A 20678-nucleotide genomic window follows, 5' to 3' on the forward strand; every position below is an offset into this window, starting at 1 on the left:
GATTGAAAGAACCTACATTTTCATCAGGATATTTTCTACAGTTTTTATTTGTCAGCTTTAGGCCCATGTATTTTACTTAGTTGATGATGGAAGTTATAGGCCTACTGCTGCATTGGCCTTTAGGCTATCTCTGAGTTCCATTCCCTCATTTCTTTAGCCACCAGTGGATCAAGGTGTATCAATGTGTCCATATGGCAAAGGTTGGTACTCTTGCATTAGTTAAAATTTTAACTTTTAGATTTGTATAATTTTAATTACGTTTTTTTTAATGAAACTGTTCCACGAAAATGCGCATATAAAAATAATCATAACTGGCATGCAGATACAGTGCATTCGGAAAGTATTCAGACCCCTTGACTTTTTCAAAATGTTATTACTTTACAGACTTATTCTAAAACTGATTACATTGTTTTTTCCCCTCATCCACCTACCCTCATACCCTAGAATGAAAAAGCAAAAACAGGTTTTTAGGCATTTTTGCAAATGTATATAAAAAAAAACGTACATATCACATTTACATGATATTGCAAGCACGCGCACACAGGACAGGAAAAAAAGGAAAATAACTGGGCCACCTATAAAAATCAAATGCCCTTCCAACTGATTTGTTCTGGCGCCAGCCCTGGTGGAAGGATACGTAGAAGGCCCCGCAACTAACAAGGCCCCGCAACTAACTTCCTAACTTATTGCATTTCAACACATTTTGTCATGGGGAAGAGAGAAACGTGTAGTTTTATAATTCTATTCTACACATTTTGTCATGAGTCTGAGAGAAAATGTTGCAGTTTTAAAGCTAATTTCCTGCAATTCTTCACATTTTGCCATGGGGCAGAGAGAGAAATGTGCTGTTTTATAGCCCATGCTATTGTTCACATTTTGCCATTAGGATGAGAGAACATTTTGTAGTTTTAAAGTAACTGTCCAGTGAAAATATCACTTTTAAAAGTTGTTATTCTATTAACTCATACCCAAATAATGTTGTTGACTCATCTATACTCAAAAACCCCACCTCAAACTTATCTCAATCAGACCGTTTAAAAATGCTTGTTATTTCCTCATAGAGGATGATGTCATCCTCCTGAAGATGATGAGCTGTCCAATCAGCAGTCTACTCATATGAATATTTTTAATGATCGGTATACACCATTCTGTTGTTGGGGTTTTCCCACACAATTTCAACACAGAATACCTGCTTTTTAACATACTTAATTCAAATAAGAAGATGAGTAGGAGGCCAGTACGTTGCAACAAACTTTAGTTAACTATTCATAGAATATATTTATGAAAGAATACATATCGGAGCAGTCAGCGTTGCACATCGGGGCACACAACTGCAACGTGTTTTGACTTCTAGTCTTCCTTCTTTTGTAAATATGTTATGTTAATAGTTCACTAAAGTTTATTGAAGCATACTGGCCGCCTACTCTTCTTCTTTCTTGGATTACCTGTCATTTAGGGGCTTACCTTCCCACTGCCCTTATCTCACCTAACATACTTAATTAAACATTTTTAGAAGGAAAACTATTTCACTCATATTTCATAGAAATTTGGAAACACTGGACAGTTACTTTAAAGGTTGACTTTGGGCAAAAACACAAAAATAACAGCTTTAAACTGTGTAACTGATCAATGCACAATCATACCAGGCCCTTAATGCTTAAATAGAAAAAGGATGAATAAGATATTTGGCTACAAAGTGCCATGTCTTACTGATCTCTACAGTTACTGGCAAGCTACAGTGGCTTGCTTAGCTAACAAACTAGCTACGTCGGTCGCGGTGCGCATGACCAGAATGACACATCGATGAGCATTCGAAGGCGCACCCCATTTATGTTAGAAAATTGAGAAAGAGGACTTGGATTGTTTTTCGTGTGCAAAGTGGACCGTTAAAGCAAATTTCCTGCAATTCTACACATTTTGCTATTGCTTATGACGTGTTCATATGCTATCTGGGGGGCCCCGGACTGGTTCTAAATATTGGAGGGGGACATGCCCCACCATCCCCCGTGGCAATTTCGCCTATGGTATGCGGACATCTTTAAAGGGAGACTCAGCAAAATGATGTTGCCAAAAGCAGCACCGCAGATATTGAGATGAGCGAGATGCAAGACTTCGCTCTCACACAGTCACACACAGTCTATGCGCAAGCGCACAGATTTGATTCATTGCTGTTAAATCGTGGGAAACACGGGACCAAAACAGGGGAGAAGTTTACCCTCGCGCTTCACCACTCTTAGCTGCTGCGGAAATGTACCCACTGTTTTGTTTACTTTGTCCATCTATGTCATATCGCTGAGTCTACCTTTAACTCCTTTGGGGAAGTTTGTAATGTACTATGATGGCGAGTGTCAAAGATACTATAAGAAAGGATAAAGTTGGGTTTTTGAGCTAGTGCTCAATTGACTCCCATTCACTCCTTGAAAGAGTGCACTCCTTGACCCAGAATGCACCACGCAGACCATTGACTCACTGGACACCATCCAACTCTGACACCAATTTAGCAAATGGTGGGAGTGAGCAAGCATCACAATGTGGCCGTCACTCATTATTACACAACAGCTCCCCTGTTTATTAACCTTTTGCTTTCTTGAACACAACCCTTTCATGACCCTGCTGAGGTAATAGTTGTGATAGGCTCTAAAATTTGCGGGAGGTGGTACATGAGTACGATTGACAGATGGTGGAAAAAGAAAGGGAAATGAGTGGACTTCCTGGGATTTTGGAAAATACCTTGAGAATTAGTCATGTCTAAATGAAGTGCAAAATGAATTAAAAAGCAAGGCTAAAATCAAAATTTTCCCTACCAGTAATATTAGTACCGCAAAGATCCTTGGAATTTGCTGACTGAAAAGCTCAGACAAAATCAAAAAGTGATCACAAGACACATTATGTGCTAATAAGGAAGGCAAATTCAAGTCAGACCAGCCCCTGCCCAGACAGAAACTATAATGCTTGTAGACATGCCAGACCACTGCATTCCTTGATAGCACTTCGCCTTTCTTCTGCCACCATTCTTATAGTAGACTCTTGGTGGTCTATAGAATGCAGGTCTATAGAATGGAATATCTTACAATGAGAGCAATGCCTCTGAAGGATTGTTGACGTTTGAAAACTTGGGTATGTTACATTTGACTAAAACATTTAATAACACACAAGCTATAATCATCTACTTTGAGAAACTCAATCATCAAAAACATAGTCCAGTTTTGATATTTAAATATAGTATCTTTATTTAAGAACGAGAGTGAAGGGCAGAGAACACATTATGGGTACACATTTGTGTACACATGCAGTTGTGTAATCCTCAATCACTTTGATTGGAAAGATAAAATAACACGTGCTATTTTAATGTCTTTACTAGACTTTATGTAATAGCATCAGTTTTTGTTCCTTTCAGTTACATGTCAAAGCCAGAGCTGACTGTGTCCTTCTTTGAATTTGGTGAGTTGATCACTATATGTTCTTGTGTATGCTCTGTCCTGTTTAATTCCTCCAAATTCTAATGATATAGGGGGGAAGAGTCCCCTTGAAAAACAAATCATATTTCTCAATAATAATGTACATATCAAACATTTACCATTAACAAAATGGAGTCGTTTTGGCAACACTTGCTAAATCCTCACATACATTCTAAATACAATGCAAACGCATCATAGTCTCCTTGACAATCAGCACAAGGCACAATCCCTCAAACCCTCAAATCTGTTTCTCCTCCAGCAAAAAAAAATAGCCTGGTCAAGCAGACTGACCGATGTACTCACATTTAGTTTTTTTTCAATTGTCAAGTGAAACAAAATGTGAGCTATCACACAATCAGGCTGGTTTCACCAGGCTAGTAAAAGTATCTGTGCTAAAATGATCTGTTTTCCCTCCCAGTGCCCACATTCACATCTTATGAATTTGACACACATTACACAGGTTACTATGGCTGTTAAGGCACTTGATAGGACTCTATTCTGTGTTCCGTTTGAAAGACATGTCAGTCACAGGCCTTTATGCTTTCACTAGTCAATCATGCAGGCCCACACAGAAAAATATGTAAGTTATATTATAGCCCTCCCAGAAAAATATCAATGTAACTTGGAATATGTTCCCACTTAAAACATTTTCCCACTCAAAACATATTTGTTAAAACAATTATTGGGTTATATTCCATATATTCTAAAAATAAATATGTACAAATATTTTGTTCTTGTGCAATACTGTGTGGTTGTAGATAAGCAAACAGTCTTTTAAATTATCCAGTTTCTAGGCCAAAGCTGCTCTTTCAAACTCACTATGTAAACTAGAAAACAGCTCGTAAGGACATGGAAATGGTGCTACTTATTACTATACAACTATAAGCAGTAGGACAACAATCAAAATGGGCAACTAAAAATGGGCAACTGTCTAGTGGTTTAGACATTTTCCCAAATAAGTTATTTACTTGTTCAACAGGAGATATCTCTATGAAATGTACTTTGGTAGTGAAGAGTTAAAGTTATGAGACTCACTTAAACTACGCAGCAATTGGGGTTTTGGCATAAAGGACATGAGCCTTTCTAGAGCGAACACTACCTTCTATTGGCCTAGCAGAGCTACTTCCCGCAGAAAGCAGTTCACCAAAGGGCTGCATTGACCAAAGAACGTAGTAGACTGACTTTATGGAATCAAAATGTAGAATAAGAATAACTTGAAACAAAAGGGTGGTAGAAAGCCAAACAAGACCACAAGGAGTTGGCAAGATGGCAGAAACAGACTGGCACCTAGGCTAGGTCCTCTTATGATGCTGGTTCCTTTGATTGCGATGTCTTTCCTATCTGTTGACCAAGGGTGGTCCTCTATCTGTCCCCTGTGTGGAGGTGACGTAGTGAGGGGCTTTGTCGTCCGTCAGGGGGGAGACCCAGGTGTTGCCATTGGTGGGGTCACAACAGGTAGAGCTGCAGGTGGGGTTACAGGTGACTGTGAGTCGGCGCAGGTACTCCGCATGGACAGGCTTGTGGCACTGCAACACCTGGATAGCCTCGTCGATCTTGAACCACTTCCGTTTCCTACCTGAAATAGGTAGCACAGAGAGAGAGAGAGGTCAGATGAGGGCTGTATTAAAGACCCAATGCAGCCTTTTTTATCATGATATCAAAACAAAACATGATATCAAAAGTACCTTACTGTGATTGAAAACAAACAAAACAGCTTTATTTTTTATTTGGGGGTAGATCAGCTTTAATATTGCAGATATATAACCCTACCATCCCTCCCCTATATGGAGTAAACTAATAGACAACAACACTTAGGCATCTACTTCCAGCTTATACATACTATACACATTTTACAGACACAGTATATTTTACAATAGTTACATTTTCCTTGTTTTTAGTCCCATCCTTCAGCTAACCTCAACCCATCCCATCTATCTCTGAACACCATACAGTTTTGATTTCTATTTGCCATATATTTTTAAAATGTGCTGTGATGTTTTACAAAAGTTTGGAACCTTTCTATTCTCATAGTTTCTACGGATTGTAAATTATTATTATTTTTTGCTAAGAGTGTTATTATATTATTGATGGATTGACTATGACTTTTAAATAACCCAGCAGTGCTATTTGCAGAGTTAGCATCAGGTAAGATGCTGCAATTCTTCAGCCATTCCTAAATCTGTTACCAAAAACAAGCTACATTTGAATAGTACCAAAACAAATTCTCTAATGATTCTGCCTCTTCACAGTAAAATATGCAGAGCTGGGATGGTTGTATCGCCCATATATACAGTGCATTCCGAAAGTAATCAGACCCCTTCAGCACATTTTGTTACGTTATAGACTTATTCTAAAATGGATTAAATAAATAAAAAATCCTCATCAACCTACACACACCCCATAATGACAAAGCGGAAACAGGTTTTTATAAAATGTTTGCAAATCTATAAAAAAGCAGAAATACCTTTTTTACATAAGTATTCAGACCTTTGCTTTGAGACTTGAAAATTGAGCTCAGTTACATCCTGTTTCCATTGATCATCCTTGAGATGTTTCTACAACTTGATTGGAGTCCACCTGTGGTAAATTCAATTGATAGGACATGATTTGGAAAGGCACACACCTGTCTATGTAAGGTCCCACAGTTGACAGTGCATGTCAGAGCGAAAAACCAAGCCATGAGGTCGAAGGAATTGTCCGTAGAGCTCAGAGACAGGATTGTGTCGGGGCACAGATCTAGGGAAGGGTACCAACATTGTTTTGCAGCATTGAAGGTCCCCAAGAACACGGTGGCCTCCATTATTCTTAAATGGAAGAAGTTTGGAATCACCAAGACTCTTCCTAGAGCTGGCCACCCAGCCAAACTGAGCAATTGGGTGAGAAGGGCCTTGGTCAGGGAGGTGAACAAGAACCCGATGGTCACTCTGTCATAGCTCCAAAGATCCTCTGTGGAGATGGAAAAACCTTCCAGAAGTACAACGATCTCTGCACCACTCCACCAATCAGCCCTTTATGGTAGAGTGGCCAGATGGAAGCCACTCCCCAGTAAAAGGCCCATGACAAAAAGTCAAGGGGTTTGAATACTTTCCGAATGCACTGTATATAACATTCTATTGGTTGCAATAATTTTGTATAATAACTTAAATTGAAAAACTAAGTTTTGAATCCAGCGTTGTTTTGTGTATCAGTTCATAAACCATATGTCATGGAACCAATCAGGCTTTTATGGTAGAGTGGCCAGATGGAAGCCGCTCTTCAGTAAAAGGCACATGACAGTCCGCTTGGAGTTTGCCAAAAGGCACCTAAAGGACTCTCAGACCATGAGAAATAAGATTCTCTGGTCTGATGAAACCAAGATTGAACTCTGGCCTGAATGCCAAGCACCACATCTGGAGGAAACCTGGCACCATCCCTACGGTGAAGCATGGTGGTGGCAGCATCATGCTGTGGGGATGTTTTTCAGCTGTGGGGATATTTTTTCAGCTCCAGAACGCTCAGGACCTCAGACTGGGGTGAAGTTTCACCTTCCAACACTACAATGACCCTAAGCACACAGCCAAGACAATGCTGGAGTGGCTTCGGGACAAGACTGAATGTCCTTGAGGGGCCCAGCCAAAGCCCGGACTTGAACCGGATCGAACATCTCTGGAGAGACCTGAAAATAGCTGTGCAGGGACACTCCTCATCCAACCTGACAGAGCTTGAGAGGATCTGCAGAGAAGAAGTGGAGAAACTCCCCAAATACAGGTGTGCCAAGCTTGTAGCGTCATACCCAAGAAGACTCATGGCTGTAATCACTGTCAAAGGTGCTTCACAAAGTACTGAGTAAAGGGTATGAATCATTATGTAAATGTGATCAAATATACATTTGCAAAAATGTCTAAAACCCCTTTTTTTTACATTAAGGGGTACTGTGTGTAGATTGATGAGGGGGAAAAAACAATTAAATTAATTTTAGAATAAGGCTGTAATGTAACAAAATGTGGAAAAAGTCAAGGGGTTTGAATATTTTATGAATGCCCTGTATATAACCATTAATTGGTTGCAAGAATTCTGTATAATAACTTAAATTGAAGAACTAAGTTTTGAATCCAGCGTTGTTTTGTGTATCAGTTCATGAACCATATGTCATGGAACCGGTACATCGAAAATCTTTTCCCAACTATTTTGCAATCTATATGGCACAGCTAGCAATTTTTTGGTCCTTAAATGGAACTGGTATACTTTTTTAAATTAATCAGAATTTTCTTCAACCAATTTTGGTCTTTAGTGCAGGGCCGACAGACAAGTTCCTCACTTTCTCCCCCTTCCATTTGCCTCTTCCATTTTTGCGCTAATGCCGCAATTAGTTGGTTGTAATTTTGAGTAGAGCAATGCCTCCCATCAAGGCAAAGGGTGGCTACTTTGAAGAATCTCAAATATAAAATATATTTTGATTTGTTTAACACTTTTTTGGTTACTACATGATTCCATATGTGTTATTTCATAGTTTTGATGTCTTCAAGATTATTCAAACATTTCTAAAAAACAGTTTTTGCTTTTTCATTATGGGGTGTTTGTAGATTAATGATGGGGATAAAAACAATTTAATCAATTTTAGAATAAGGCAAAATAAGGCAAAATGTGGAAAAAGGCAAGGGGTCTGAAAATTTTCCGAATGCACTGTATGTGCTTCTTGTTGGACTTCCCCATACAAACATTTATTTGAAAACAGTGGCTAAACCTCTGTAGTCCTTTACACATTATCCCCACCCCTAAACACCAATCAGCTCTGAAAAAAATGTACATTAATGCTGCTGAATGTTGTGAACTTTAGTAGGATTGGACATTTCTGTCATTCCTCCTGTGGTGTTTATGAAGCTATCACCTCGGCTTCCAACCAAAGCCTCTGTATAATGCGTTCCCATAAAAACCATCTGTCCGGTTAACTATCAGTTTACGTTATTTATACATCTCTTAAAAAACACTTTCTCCTGCCGTCCAATTGCTACACATATATTATCATTCAAGTATTTTGCGAAAGGCCCTCCAAAGTGCCCTCTGACATTAAAATGGGATACTGAGGGGGAGTAGTGTGTGTGTGTGGGGGGGGGATACACTGACCTCTGAGGTAGCGCTAGCGCTAGCCCTGGAGGAGAAGGTGAGTGTAACTGTAAGACAAGCCCACAAATGTAGAGCCTGATCGGGCACAGTCACAGGCCTTGTATAGGGCAAGAGAGGACAGAGGGAGGGGCCACAGCGCAGTGACTGGAAAACAACTGTGCACAGCAAATATGCTGAAAGTGGCAATTTTAGGCCCTTTTTAGAGCTACTATATACGCGTCTCCTGTAAGATCTTATGGCCCGTGAACCGTACATGACACAGAACATCTTGGTGTCATTATACTCCGTATAGTGTACTCTAACATATGGAGTATGTCTACATTCTGAAATACACATTTTCCAATTAATTTATTTAACATATTAATATTCTTTATGTTAAATAAAAGAATGTGAAAATGTGTATTTCAGAATCTAGACGTACTCAATATGTTAGAGCACACTATAAGGAGTATAATGACACCAAGATGTTCTGTGTCATGTACGGTTCACGGGTCATAAGATCTTACAAACTTGCCACTTTCATCACGATTTTCTCTAAAATGTTTGTGATACAAATGTAAAAAGCATGTCAAATGTAACTCCTCTCAATTAAGTATGTGAGAATTGGCAGAACAATCTGACATACCAAAAATATTTCCTGCTCCCGTTGGTGTGGAATCGCCCCACTGGCTACCGCCTCCTAAACAAATGATGGTGATAATTTTTCAATTACAGTGCTGTGTAAAATGTGTCTAGTTAGTGTGGTGTTTTCTCCTGTACAATATCTACTTGACAGTCATTTGCACAGATACCACATAGTTACAGAACATGGAAATTGTCTTCATGGAAATATTACACATATACAAGTAACTTAAAAAAAAACACATCATCTCATTATAATTTGATACAATTTTATTTACCTTATATAGATATACAAACTAAGTTTCAAAACATAAGTGAACATTAAATACTGTACAGTCGTGGCCAAAAGTTTTGAAAATGACACAAATATTATTTTATTATTATTATTTTCACAAAGTCTGCTGCGTCAGTTTGTATGATGGCAATTTGCATATACTCCAGAATGTTATGAAGAGTGATCCCTCTTTCTCAAAGTCCCTCTTTGCCATGCAAATGAACTGAATCCCCCAAAAACATTTCCACTGCATTTCAGCCCTGCCACAAAAGGACCAGCTGACATCATGTCAGTGATTATCAACACAGGTGTGAGTGTTGACGAGGACAAGGCTGGAGATCACTCTATCATGCTGATTGAGTTCGAATAACAGACTGGATGCTTCAAAAGGAGGGTGGTACTTGGAATCATTGTTCTTCCTCTGTCAACTATGGTTACCTGCAAAGAAACACGTGCCGTCATCATTGCTTTGCACAAAAAGGGCTTCACAGGCAAAGATATTGCTGCCAGTAAGATTGCACCTAAATCAACCATATATCGGATCATCAAGAACTTCAAGGAGAGCGGTTCAATTGTTGTGAAGGCTTCAGGGCGCCCAAGAAAGTCCAGCAAGTGCCAGGACTGTCTCCTAAAGTTGATTCAGCTGCGGGATCGGGGCACCACTAGTACAGAGCTTGCTCAGGAATGGCAGCAGACAGGTGTGAGTGCATCTGCACGCACAGTGAGGTGAAGTGTTTTGGAGGATGGCCTGGTGTCAAGGGCAGCAAAGACGCCACTTCTCTCCATGAAAAACATCAGGAACAGACTGATATTCTGCAAAAGGTACAGGGATAAAGTAATTTTCTCTGATGAATCCCCTTTCCGATTGTTTGGGGCATCCGGCAAAAAGTTTGTCCGGAGAAGACAAGGTGAGCGCTACCATCAGTCCTGTGTCATGACAACAGTAAAGCATCCTGAGACCATTCATGTGTGGGGTTGCTTCTCAGCCAAGGGAGTGGGCTCACTCACAATTTTGTCTAAGAACACAGCCATGAATAAAGAATGGCACCAACACATCCTCCGAGAGCAACTTCTCCCAACCATCCAGGAACAGTTTGGTGACGAACAATGCCTTTTCCAGCATGATGGAGCACCTTGCCATAAGGCAAAAGTGATAATAAGTGGCTCGGGGAACAAAACATGGATATTTTGGGTCCATTGCCAGGAAACTCCCCAGACCTTAATCCCATTGAGAACTTGTGGTCAATCCTCAAGAGGCGGGTGGACAAACAAAAACCCACAAATTCTGACAAACTCCAAGCATTGATTATGCAAGAATGGGCTGCCATCAGTCAGGATGTGGCCCAGAAGTTAATTGACAGCATGCCAGGGCAGATTGCAGAGGTCTTGAATAAGAAGGGTCAACACTGCAAATATTGACTCTTTGCATCAACTTTATTGAATTGTCAATAAAAGTCTTTGACACTTATGAAATGCTTGTAATTATGCTTCAGTATTCCATAGTAACATCTGACAATAATATCTAAAAACACTGAAGCAGCAAACTTTGTGAAAATTAATATTTGTGTCATTCTTAAAAATTTTGGCCACGACTGTATTTTCAAACCATTCTTCAAATGTTATTTTGAATTCCAGCTAGACGCAGACATTATTGAAGTTCAACAGGTGTTTGACAACTATTACTGTAGACATGTACAGACATGGACGTGTCCCTCTGGGCCAGTATCTTAATTGACAACAGAGACCTTGTCAGTCTGTCAGTCTTAATTACCCTCTCAGGGTTTACTAGAGGTCTCCTACTAACTGAACAGAGTTCAGCCTCTATATGAAGCCCTATCATCCTAACATGAAAGTGTTCAATTTCTTTAACCTATTAACCTTGTACCTATTTAATAAATCCATAGTAATTTTACCAATCTAAAGAATTAGTTTTTTGATACAACATGAGTACTACTGTATGCATGAACCCCTCCAAAGAGCAACTCCAACTTACACACTCCAAGCAGTATTCGTGCGTTGGTCTTTTCATGATATAAATAACGTACTGGAATCTACTTTAATACACTCTCTATTAATAGAATTAGCAAATATTATATGATAATGATTTTCATTAAGTACCCTGGAGGTAAACTAAAAGTCCTCAAACCTAATTTCACAGCCCTGGCTGCTTAGGAGATCAAAACCCTTTTGTTTCGTGAGGCACAAGTGTGTTTGTGTGTTGCAATGTTTTGATGTCAACATCACAGACTGGGAGAGAGCAAGGCCAGGGTCCAGGGTGTGAGAGAAACAGGAGGGGGGAAAGAAAGATGTAGTGTTGTAGGAAGAAAAGATTGTTTGTCTAAATTTCTCAAGAAAAGTTCCCAGTTTCCCACCAATTGTGTCGGAGAGGAAATGCTTAGACGAAAGACATGCATGAAGGTCTAAAGAGATGTGGGAAAATCGTGCTCCCTAACCAGATGTCATCATACAGTAGAAGCCTACCGATGTTGACAGAATCCTCCCAGTCCTCCAAGGTCTCTGTCACAGTCAGGACATAGACGTACGTTCTGTGTTTCCTGTCCTGGTTGTGCTAAAAGACAGACAAACAGACAGACTGCTTCAAATCATAATAATACCCTTTCAGTCTTGGAAGTGTTTCTGTATTACATGCAGGGCTTTTAAGTGTTGTGTTCAAACTTTTTCACCGGGAACCCCATTGTTTTGCCAGAATTTCTGGCAACCCTACCCCAGCCCAAATCTAATGACACAACCTTAAAATACATTTTTACATCAACAAATAACCTGATTCATTTATTTTTATCTCTCTTATCAAAAATAACCCAAATACATTTACTCAATAATCTGTACTTCTGTACTCTTTTTGTCTTTTGTTGGTCACCCCCCCCCCCCCACAAATGTAAAAAAAAATATTATGTGGCTACAGTCCTCACGGGTTTGAACTTTGAAAACCACTTTTGTGAGGTTTAAGGAATTGGGCTTAATAATAATGTTGTAATGAGAGCAATGTTTTGATATGATGTGATACATGCATTATGATGTACAGTGCTATGACATGATGGTTTGTGAGGCTTACTTCGAAAACCCCCAGTAGCCTGCCAAGCTTTCCCTTTACACCAGCCTGGACAGTGACACAGACATACAGATAACAACAAAGGACAGTCAGCTAGTATATAAACACCAGAATAACACCAATACATTCCCAAGACAGAAACACTTTTAAAAGTTACGTTACAGGACTAGCATGTAGTGCACAGAAAGCTGTACTATACTGTTAAATTACCTTCAGCAAGACAATTCATTTCAGAAAACCGAATCAAATTCTCCTAAATGTAAGTGTAGCATATGGGGATGTGTGAAACTCCCTCCTCAGCCTGAAGTGTCCCCACTTACGCTGCCGAATAGCTAGTTTTTTGGTGGCACGACTGGGTAAGACCTTTTAGGAGATGGTCACGTGCTTACGAGGCTGAGGTCCTGAGTTCAAGGCTCGGTATGAGCTGAATCAGGGGGAAGTGGTATTCGCTAAGCAAGCAGTGTAACGTCCATTAAAATGGGACCGTGACCCATATTTTCAGTTGCGCTCAGCTCAACGCTGGGGTCGCTGTGGAGTGAGTTTCGGGGGTGAATGTAGCAGATGGGGGGGGATCTGTGAAAGTCACTCCACAGCCTGAAGTGTCCCCACTTGCGCTGCAGGATAGCTAGCTTTTCTGTGGCGCGACTGGGTAAGACGCTTCAAGAGGGTGTGTTTGCGAGGCAGATATCCTGGGTTTAAGCCTTGGTAGCGGCTGAATCAGGGGAAAGTGGTACTCACTAAGCAAAAACAAATACATTTCTTTATGATAGAGTCATTTATCACAAATTAAAACAACTAAAAAATAATCCATATATCATGATATTCACAAGCAAGAAATGTGCTCGTTTTGGTAAAGCACATATCCCATCTGGACAAGAGGAATACCCATGTAAGAATGCTGTTCATTGACTACAGCTCAGCATTCAACACGATAGTACCCTCCAAGCTCATCATTAAGCTTGAGACCCTGGGTCTCAACCCCATCCTGTGTAATTGGGTCCTGTAGTTCCTGACGGGCCGCCCCCAGGTGGTGAAGGTAGGAAACAACATCTCCACTTCGCTGACCCTCAACACTGGGGCCCCACAAGGGTGCGTGCTCAGACCCCTCCTGTACTCCCTGCTCACCCATGACTGCGTGGCCATGCACGCCTCCAACTCAATCATCAAGTTTGCAGATGACACAACAGTAGTGGGCTTGATTACCAACAACGATGAGACAGTCTACAGGGAGGAGGTCAGGGCACTCGGAGTGTGGTGTCAGGAAAACAACCTCTCACTCAACGTCAACAAAACAAAAGGAGATGATCGTGGACTTCAGGAAACAGCAGAGGGAACCCTTTCCCTATCCATGTCGAAGGGGACAGCAGTGGAGAAGGTGGAATGTTATGTTCTTCGGCATACACATCATAGACAAACTGAAATGGTCCACCCACACAGACAGTGTGATGAAGAAGGCGCAACAGCACCTCTTCAACCTCAGGAAGATTAAGAAATTTGGCTTGTCACCAAAAACTCTCACAAACTTTTATAGATTTTTACAATTTAGAGCATCCTGTCGGGCTGTATCACCACCTGGTACGGCAACTGCACCGCCCACAACCGCAAGGCTCTCCAGAAGGTGGTGCGGTCTACACAACGCATCACCGGGGCAAACAACCTGCCCTCCAGGACACCTACAGCACCTGAAGGCCAAAAAGATCAAAAGGACAACAGCCACCCGAGTCACTGACTGTTCAGACTTGAAATCATTGGCCACTTTAATAAATGGATAACTAGTTACTTTAATAATGCCACTTTAATAATGTTTACATATCTTACATTACTCATCACAAATGTCTATACTGTATTCTATACCATCTATTGCATCTTGCCTATGCCGCTCCGTCATTGTTCATCAATATATTTATATGTATATATTCTTATCCCATCCCTTTACTTGCATTTGTGCGTATTAGGTAGTTGTTGTGGAATTGTTAGATTACTTGTTAGATATTACTGCACTGTCGGAACTAGAAGCACAAGCATTTTGCCACACTCACAATAACATCTGCTAACCATGTGTATTTGACCAATAAAATTTGATTTGATATTTTCCCCAACTAATGACGACAGGTTTGACAGTACTCTACCCTCACCCCCTGCAAAAGCCGGATTGGAACATCGACTGACTGTGGGATATTTTCATGCCGAGACGGAATTCCAGCAGATCAACGTGACTAGCCAAAGGGGACAGCGTGTCTCTGCTCCCATAGAACTCAGTCTCAGCATTGTCCATGAAGAGGACTGTTCTGGGTTGGCCCGTCTCAAGAGAGGATCCCCAGGACTGAAGAGCACAGCAGTTTGGTCCGGAAAATAAAAACGCGTCCAAGAACACAGGCTAATGATCATAGCTATAATGTTACCCTGGTTCCAGATCTGTTTGTGCTATCTTGTCAACTCTATTGCTGTCATTCATCACGCCAAACAGAGATGTAGTGGAGAGGGTAGACGCATGTAAACGGCCTTTACGCAATTGTTTTATTTTGCACAAGCATTTACCCACCTTTTGTGGAAAGATTCATTGAAAGTATAGAGAGCTTTACTTTACTCATTGCAAACGGTGATCAGCGGTTACCCACTTTTTTTTTTAACACTACATCACCGATGCCAAACAATGACACGTTAGGGATGGAGTTGGCAAGACAACACAAACAGATTGGTGACCAGGCTGATATATAGGCCTAATGTCAAACAGAATGTTTGTGGAAGAAAGCAGATTAAATTAAATGGCGGATAAGAAACATTATGGAGGTGGGTGACATTTAGCCGTGGAGCAAGTTCAAAACTCATCATACCGTTCATGAGAATATCCTACGGTCCAATAAGATATCACGGATTGTGATGTATGCATGAGAAAAAATATTAAAAGATTCTTGTGACCTGGCCGCTGAATGTTTTGGGAGCCTGACAACAACTGGCAGCATTCCAGGACTGGAGCCCATGGCTCTGGTCACATGATCCTGTGGAAGAGCCATAATTCAGGTTTAGGTTCCTGTACCCCTCCCGGGTCCCACTGGCTGGGGCTAGGTTACCAGGACCACCGGCTCATATGACACAGGCCTCTACCAGCACACTTCAGCTCTATGATGGGATAATTCCAATATGTTTTGGGGGAATTGTAAAATATTTTGTAATGTAATAAAAGTAAGTAAACTGCCCATGGTTGAAATACAAAGATAATACTTGAGGGTAAAAAACAAATCCACATTTTTGACAAACATGGGCTCAACAGGGCTCAAATCAAAATCAAATCAAAATGTATTTGTCACATGCGCCGATTCCAACAGGTATAGATAGACCTTACACTGAAATGCTTACTTACAAGCAAACAATGCAGTTAAGAAAAATAAGTGTTAAGTAAAAAATAGATAAGTAAAAAATACAAATAACAAATCATTAAAAGAGCAGCAGTATAACAGTAGCGAGGCTATACCCAGGGGGTACCGGTATAGAGTCAATGTGCGGTGGCACAGGTTAGTCGAGGTAATTGAGGTTATATGTACATGTAGGTAGAGTTAAAGTGACTATGCATAGATAATAACCAGAGAGTAGCAGCAGCGTAAAAGAGGGTGGAGGAGGACAATGCAAATAGTCTGGGTAGCCATTTGATTAGCTGTTCAGGAGTGGCTTGGGGGTAGAAGATGTTAAAAAGCCTTTAGGACTTAGACTTGGCGCTCCGGTACAGCTTGCCGTGCGGTAGCAGAGAGAACAGTCTATAACTAGGGTGGCTGGAGTCTTTGACAATTTTAGGGCCTTCCTCTGACACCGCCTGGTATAGAGGTCCTGGATGGCAGGAAGCTTGGCCCCAGTGATGTACTGGGCTATACTGTACGCACTACCCTCTGTAGTGGCTTGAGGTGTTTAGCCATCAAGAGGGAACACATGATAAAACTGAATTATGTTGCAATAATCATAAGATTGAAAAAAAAAACTGACACTCAAGTGCAAATTAAACCTCCATTAAACTTCCATGATGTCTTCTTTGGAGTGGATGTGTTGAACTTGACAGAAGAGTGAATGGACAAATTGAGTTATTAGCTCCCAACAGCCTGTGTTGGTGTGGAACTCATTTAACTCTATTCAGGGTCATGTCTCTCTCAGGACGAGAAGGACGTGGGTAACTGGACACTGTCTCTAAATGTCACCGCTCCATTCCTCACAGCTGTCAACACGTCACCCTGGGGCAGAGCATGGCAGAACACACATGGAGTCCGTGAACAAGTCCTGTCATTCTTTTCACTTAACCACTAAACCATTAGCTCAACTGGCTGTCTGTGCAGTCTATAACATGCTCAATCTAGAACGTTTAGAACCAAGGTCTCCCCTTCAACCTAAGTCTACAAGGGCTATTCATTTATCTAGGAAACTGTTCCTCTAACTTGGTGCATTACAGATAGATGATTAGGATAATAACATTTCTATGGGGGGGTTCTCACCTCTTCATACACCTCTCTGACTGCAGCTCCACATGGCTCCTCCTCAGGCTCCATCCCTCCTCCTGGGACAATCCACTGGTCTGGGTGCCGACTGCTGCTCACCAGCAACACCTGCAAAGGCCAAAGGGTAAAGTAAGCCAATGATACTCAAATAGTAGGCCACATCTGTCCCACAAGCCTCTAGTTTCTGGCCAGTGGAGTTACCTAACTACACTATCTCACAGTCCAAAAAAGGTGCATGAATTGAGGGATAAACTGGATGTGTGGGAGTTTAAACATATTCCCCCTTACTAGCAATGACTTTGCTGATAGCTACTTTGAGAAAACATTTACTTTCTATGACTGATGTGTGGTTGTCCCACCTAGCTATCTTAAAATGAATGCACTAACTGTAAATCAAATCAAATGTATTGGTCACATACACATGTTTAGCAGATGTTATTGCGGGTGTAGCGAAATGCTTGTGCTTCTAGCTCCGACAGTGCAGTAATATATAACAAGTAATATCTAACAGTTTCACAACATATACCCAAAATACACGTAAATCTATGTAAGGAATGGATTAAGAATATATACACTACCGTTCAAAAGTTTGGGGTCACTTAGAAATGTTCTTGTTTTTGAAAGAAACAATTTTTGTCCATTAAAATAACATCAAATTGATCATAAATTCAGTGTAGGCATTGTTAATGTTGTAAATGACTATTGTAGCCGGAAAAGGCAGATTTTTAATTGAATATCTATAGTTGAAGTCGGAAGTTTACATACACCTTAGGAAAATACATTTAAACTCAGTTTTTCACAATTCCTGACATTTAATCCTCATAAAAATTCCCTGTCTTAGGTCAGTTAGGATCACCACTTTATTTTAAGAATGGGAAATGTCTGAATAATAGTTGAGAATTATTTATTTCAGCTTTTATTTCTTTCATCACATTCCCAGTGGGTCAGAAGTTAACATACTCAATTAGTATTTGGTAGCATTGCCTTTAAATTGTTTAACTTGGGTCAAACGTTTCGGGTAGCCTTCCACAAGCTTCCCACAATAAGTCGGGTGAATTTTGGCCCATTCCTCCTGACAGAGCTGGTGTAACTGAGTCAGGTTTGTAGGCCTCCTTGCTCGAACACTCTTTTTCAGTTCTGCCCACAATTTTTCTATGGGATTGAGGTCAGGGCTTTGTGATGGCCATTCCAATACCTTGACTTTGTTGTCCTTAAGTCATTTTGCCACAAATTTGGAAGTATGCTTGGGGTCATTGTCCATTTGGAAGACCCATTTGCGACCAAGCTTTAACTTCCTGACTGATGTCTTGAGATGCTGCTTCAATATATCCACATAATTTTCCTTCCTCATGATGCCATCTACTGTGTGAAGTGCACCAGTCCCTCCTGCAGCAAAGCACCCCCACAACATGATGATTGATTGCACCAGATATTATTTAGGGGGTTCATAGCCCCTTTTTTAAACAAGTATTTTATTTTATTTCACTTCACCAATTTGGACTATTTTGAATATGTCCATTACATGAAATCTAAATAAAAATCCATTTAAATTACAGGCTGTAATGCAACAAAATAGGAAACACGCCAAGGGGGATGAATACTTTTGCAAGGCACTGTATATTAACCAACACACTGATCAGCAGTACAGCCTTCAACTGGGTATCTGACCATTGATATATACAGTATGTCGTATAGTATATCTGACACCAGCAGCAGTACCTTCCAGGGTGAGGGGGGTCCGTGATGGGCAAAGCTGCCAGCAGAAGAACCCCCAGCTCAGCTCTGTGCCAATCACATGCCCACCCATGCCCAGGTCTATAACCATGGCATTTAACAACAGGTGGCAGATGGTAGCAGGGTACAGGTAAGGGGATCTACCCACAGTGTCTGGATCCCACATTAATATATTTCTGGTCAAACAGATGGAAAATGGGTCTTAGAAAACATCTACCAGAAAGTCTTAAAAGGAATTAGAAATACACTGACTATACAAAACATTAAGGACATCTGCTCTTTCCATGACAGACTGACCAGGTGACTGCAGGTGAAAGCTATGATCCTTTACTGATGTCACTTGTTAAATCCACTTCAATCAGTGTAGGGGAGGAGACAGGTTAAAGGATTTTTAAGCCTTGAGACAATTGAAATTGGAATGTGTGCCATTCAGAGGGTGGATGGGCGAGACAAAATATTTGAACAGGGTATGGTCGTAGGTGCCAGGCGCACCGGTTTGTGTCAAGAACTGCAACGCTGCTGGGTTTTTCAGGCTCAACAGTTTCCCGTGTGTATCAAGAATGGTCCACCACCCAAAGGACATCCAGCCAACTTGACACAACTTTGGGAAGCATTGGAGTCAACATGGGCCAGCATCCCTGTGGAACGCTTTCGAGTCCATTCTAAGACGAATTGAGGCTGTTCTGAGGGCAAAAGGCAGTGGTGCAACTCAATATTAGGAAGGTGTTCCTAATGCTTGGAATACTCAGTCTACATCAAAACAGAATAATGTTGAAGACCCCTGCCAACTAACATCAACCCTTATATTTAGTTCTAGAGAAATTGTTCTGCCTTCTGTAAGTTTAAGAAACATTGCCTTGAAATTCCATTCACAAAAACCCCCATATTTTTTTGATATTTTCTAATCACTCTGCCTCATGATAGAGGACAATGAAAGTTCACAGAAGTAACAAGTAAAAGGTAGGCCTATCAACTAGTTAGTGTCAGTTCAGTAAAGAAAAGTAGAGTATAGTTAAGTACAGTACAATAGAGTTCAGTACACAGTAAAGCCCACTAGAGTTGAGCGCCCTCTGCATTGTACTGTACTCTACTTTACTGTGTTGTACTATACTCTACTGAGCTCTACTGTGCTGTACGTTGATGTCCAAACCTGTGAAACATAGACGTGTATGATTGGTTCAGATTTGATCCGGTCTGGACAAACCAAATTAGGTATTGTTTTGGGGGCAGAGCGCATTAAATATATGAATATGTTTGATTGTCACACACAGGATAGGTGCAGTGAAATGTGTTGATTTACAGGGTCAGCCATAGAAGTACGGTGCCCCTGGAGCAGATTAGGTTTAAGTGCCTTGCCCAAAGGCACAAATAATAGCCCGTGTGTAGAATAATACCCAAATATGTAAAGGAGGTTATTGCATATTTATAATTTTGAATACCTATTTAGGATACATCGCCATGTTAATAATGACATTCATATCCCTAATTATGCATTTGTGTAGTACAGATCAGGGACACATGGTGAGATTCCATTACCTGATGTAAATCCACTTCACTTCCTGTAGCTCCATAACCCAAATAGATTTTTTCTAAGTTTGTGTGTCATGTCATAGCTCACACCCCATTCTTCCTGTAGATCTCGTTTTTGGAAAACGTGGACACAAAAAACCGAAGGAGATTTTAACAAAATTCTGTTACCGAACTTAGCATCTGCACAGTTCTTCCAATAAAAGTGTTTTTGTTAAATTGTTAAAAGTAGGCCTTGTACATAGTTGGATGATTTGTTAAACTTTAAAATCAATGGTTTTTGTCTCAGCGCAATTCCATTACTGTAGAATTGCCCTTATATAGAATAACCCGCAATCTAGGTGTTATCGGGCGACCAAAATAGACCCAGTAAACATTGGAAAGATTAAACTGTGAATTGGCAAACTTTAAGA

At 40.6% G+C, this 20678-nt stretch overlaps 1 protein-coding gene across 3 annotated transcripts in view; it reads right to left on the reverse strand.

Moving 5' to 3' along the window:
• Window positions 1–3232: 3232 nt before the first annotated feature.
• The window catches only part of LOC120054062 (diphosphoinositol polyphosphate phosphohydrolase 3-beta-like), a 35114-nt gene continuing 17668 nt past the window's right edge, over window positions 3233–20678 (reverse strand). The window contains exons 2-6 of one of the 3 annotated variants that reach the window (XM_039001430.1): window positions 17002–17112; window positions 12530–12574; window positions 11938–12025; window positions 9187–9240; window positions 3233–5034 (exon numbers count right to left, since the gene is read on the reverse strand). In XM_039001430.1, coding sequence (XP_038857358.1) covers window positions 4796–5034; window positions 9187–9240; window positions 11938–12025; window positions 12530–12574; window positions 17002–17112 — 537 coding nt within the window. In that variant the 3' untranslated portion in view covers window positions 3233–4795. The remainder of the gene's footprint in view (window positions 5035–9186; window positions 9241–11937; window positions 12026–12529; window positions 12575–17001; window positions 17113–20678) is intronic. The other 2 variants (XM_039001431.1, XM_039001432.1) reach the window with 2 other exon arrangements.

This window comes from Salvelinus namaycush, chromosome 9, assembly GCF_016432855.1.
Source record: "Salvelinus namaycush isolate Seneca chromosome 9, SaNama_1.0, whole genome shotgun sequence".
NCBI lineage: Eukaryota > Metazoa > Chordata > Actinopteri > Salmoniformes > Salmonidae > Salvelinus > Salvelinus namaycush.